General features: G+C 43.2%; 1 protein-coding gene across 1 annotated transcript in view; it reads right to left on the reverse strand.

Moving 5' to 3' along the window:
- The window catches only part of LOC102202191 (uncharacterized), a 9291-nt gene that overhangs the window by 3325 nt on the left and 2309 nt on the right, over window positions 1-3657 (reverse strand). The window contains exons 3-4 of the mRNA XM_005754477.2: window positions 2142-2420; window positions 485-829 (exon numbers count right to left, since the gene is read on the reverse strand). Of these exons, the coding sequence (XP_005754534.1) occupies window positions 485-829; window positions 2142-2420 (624 nt within the window). The remainder of the gene's footprint in view (window positions 1-484; window positions 830-2141; window positions 2421-3657) is intronic.

The raw sequence follows: 3657 nt of genomic DNA on the forward strand, positions 1-3657 counted from the left end.
CCGAGGCCCGGGGGTTGGGGACCGCTGCTCTAAGGAGTACAACATCGTCACTTTTGTGTGGATCATGAATAAAAGTCACACCAGTTACATACAGTGTTATCAAGCAAGTGTTTATGATTATTTTCATTTCTCTTTAACTCAGTGAATGAATGTGGATTTAACCTTGAAGCAGGTTCAATCATCCAGCATTCAGCCTTCTGGGACTGAAGAAGTCACCCTAACACTTCCATTAATAACATCCAGATGAACACAGTCAGCTGTCTGTGGTTGCAGACATCATGTGAAGATAATTCTGCTGTTACTGAAACTAGACACCTTAAATATTTCACAGAGTAGTTCCACTACAGGAGGGATGGTGCAGCTAAACGTGTGTTCAGATCTTTATGTGACACTACGACACACATCACTTTCTTTCTTACAGTGTAAACTTCTTGTCAATCTTTTTACATCATTTCTTCAACATTAACTGCACTGTTACACTCACCTCTGACTCTGAGAGTCACGACTTTCTGTACCAGGATGCGTCCATCCTTGTTGCAGACCGTGCAGGTGTAGCTATGACTGTCAGTGGGGAGGGGCTTATTCAGGGTCAGACTGAGGTCTCCAGTGATCAGTGGATCTTCATTCATCTCTGTGCGACCTCTGTAAGACCCGTACTGTAAACCTGGCTGGTTTTTTTTATTCACATCAAAGTAATGGACCATCTTCGCTGTGGATTCAAAGACAGTCCAGTACACGCTGAAAACATGATGAAGGTCAGCTGTGGTTTTAAAGGGCAGCAGGACAGACTCCCCCCCCTCTGTCACCTCCACCATCTCCACCTGGAAGTCTGAGAGCAGAACATGAACACAGACAGACATGAGTGAGGTTGATGGTCCATCATGTCCTCTGCTGTGTAACCAGCAGCGTTCAGTGTTTCAGTCACGGTTCGTACACCTTTTTCAGGGTCAAATTCAAGCACCTTCTAAGCACTTTCAAGGTCCATTTTCAAGTTTTTTCAGCGCATTTCCTAAAATCTACTTATTTAATCTATCATCAGTGACATTATTTGGTACAGTTATAATGTATTGTTCATCTCCCTTAAATAAACAGGCAGCCTTAATGTATGAAATATCCATATACTGTGTCCGTGGCTGATGGTGCCCCACAGGCCTCAGTGTGAGCTTGAAGACATTTATGATGTGTAAGCAGTTTAATGTGTCGGTGCTGACCAGACACAGCTTCTGAATGAAAGTCTTCGGTAGAACAAACACACGTGACTATCTTTGTGCCCATATGGATCCCTCATATCACCATTATGCCACCCAGCACAGGGACGAACCCTGCAGGTATGACAGCAGCAGGTGTATCACTTTCCACCTGGAGACAGCGTTTACACTGCAATCTGCCTCTGGTGGCTATGGTGCAGCAACTGTGACATTCACTAGTAGAACTGACACACAAAACAACGACAACACCACACACTAACTACACAAGACAACACACTAACTTGACTGCAAACACGGTACACGTCACAAACCTCTCACCTGTGAAAACTCCCTTCCTCCCTTCCTCCCTTTCTTTCTTTCACTTGCTCACTCCTACAACTTCCCCTTTTTCCTAAACAACCGAATGTCACGTTTCCATATTTTTGATTGTTTGACACAAACAGGTGTTTTTTCCTTTTTTGCTCACAAGCAGAGTGTTTGCTAGCGCTGTCCTTCTTCTCTCCCCGTAGTAAAGGCCTCTGTTTTATTTAGGAAAAATAAATCACGTGTACTTTTGATCATGACTCTGGTTTTACGTGAACTATCAACACAATTTAAAAACTGGTGTATAGTTTGAAGTCAGTGCTTTGGACCAAAGTTGAAATGGAGACTCTGGGTCTGTCACAATGCTACGTATCAGGCTAATGTTTAAAGCTTTCACTTGAGTAAAGGAACTCATATTACTAAGTAATGTTAGCTAAGTTCACAGCATGCTCCATAAATCTCCATGCCATAACTAACCGCTATAATAGCTGCCATATTGCATCACACTCAGTGCATTTCAATCACACAAACAGCTGTGCAGCTTTTATTCTCACACAGCTGCAAACAGCTGGACACTTGCAGTTTACACAGCTGGGATTCACGGTGTGGACAAACAGCTGATACACTCACCTCTGACACCAAATATCACTGATTGCCTTAGCAGGATGTCTCCATCCTTGTTGTAGGCGGTGCAGGTGTAGATTCCACTGTCAGTGAGGTGGAGGTCTTCCAGGTTCAGACTGAGGTCTTTCTCATTTCCCTGATGGCGTGTTATTTCCTTTATGAACTTGTATTTGGGGTGTATACGTTTCCACTCCACTTTGGAAATCTGATCAAGTTTATCTGTTTTTTGAAATTCTAGCAAATAAGACTTGTTTCCATACACTGTCCCCAAACTCCTCACAGTGTCTGAAAAGAGAAAAGAGACAGACAGACACCAGTGAGAGTCCACTCCAGAGTGACAAACTGGACCAAGGTCAGCTTTGGTCTTAAAGGCAGCAGCACAGACTCCTCCCCCTGTGGCACGTCCACCATGTGAGGCAGACTCTAAAAAGAGATCAGACAGATGTGAGTGGGTGATCATGGCCTCTGCACAAACAGCTGTGCAGCTTTTATTCTCACACAGCTGGACACACTCACAGCTGACTGTTTCCATCAAACAGAGAACACAGAGATGATCCTTTGTGTAAAGTGTGATGAGCAGGGATGGTGCTGGAGTAATATTTAGAGTATTTATAAGCTCTGATGTTATCGGTGAAACTAAGCAGCTGTAAGTGGCCGTTGCCACTAGTTACAGACGGGAACATGATGGATGTGTGAAACACTGAGTGAAGCTTCGTCACAGACTCACAGCTGTGAGTGTGTCAGCTATGCTGGCAGCCTGGAGTCACCTGAAGCTTCACTGTGGGCTGATGCTGACTGTCACTGTTATATGTGTGTTATTAACCTCAGAGAAACCAACTGCTGTTCAGAAGACTTCAGATGTGATCAGAGGTTTGGAGGCTGGACTTGCAGCACAGGAAGTGATGTCAGAACAAAAAAAGACTTTAGTCCTGAGTGAGCGACAGGTTTATCGGACGCTGACGTGGATCTCCTTCAGACCTGGATCACAGTCTCCACACTGAACCCTTTAAACATCATGTTTGTGTTTCTCCATCATCAGGAAGTCTGTATTTATCCCAACATCGTTATTTACTAACCTTTCACTCGTTTTAATTTTAAAACTGTGTGTATTTGTTAGCTCACTCTTACTGCCTGTTCATGCCCTGTCCTTGTCTTCAACGTCATCCTGCTCTGTTGTAGGGGATAAATAAAGTCTTTCTGATTCTGCTGCACTAGCTGTCAGCTTTGATTTACCAGAACAAAGTCTTAATTATTATTTTAAACAATGTTAGTTTATGATCAAATATATATAGAAGATGAAGCACTCTGTTCCTTATTTACCAAAAAGTCTCATTAAAGAAGTCGACCAATCAGCAGAGCCCTGAGGAGTAGCTGTGCCAGCAAATATATTCATCTGTACTGATCAGTGAGTGTCAGCAGCTTCTTATTAACAGCTCAGAGTGATGATGATGATGATAGAGAGCTCAGTGAAGAACATACCCAGCTTATGTTAGATAGAAAACACAAAATACCTCATTACACT

This window comes from Pundamilia nyererei, unplaced genomic scaffold (assembly GCF_000239375.1).
Source record: "Pundamilia nyererei isolate P.nyererei 1_Seehausen unplaced genomic scaffold, PunNye1.0 scaffold00571, whole genome shotgun sequence".
Classification (NCBI taxonomy): Eukaryota; Metazoa; Chordata; class Actinopteri; order Cichliformes; family Cichlidae; genus Pundamilia; species Pundamilia nyererei.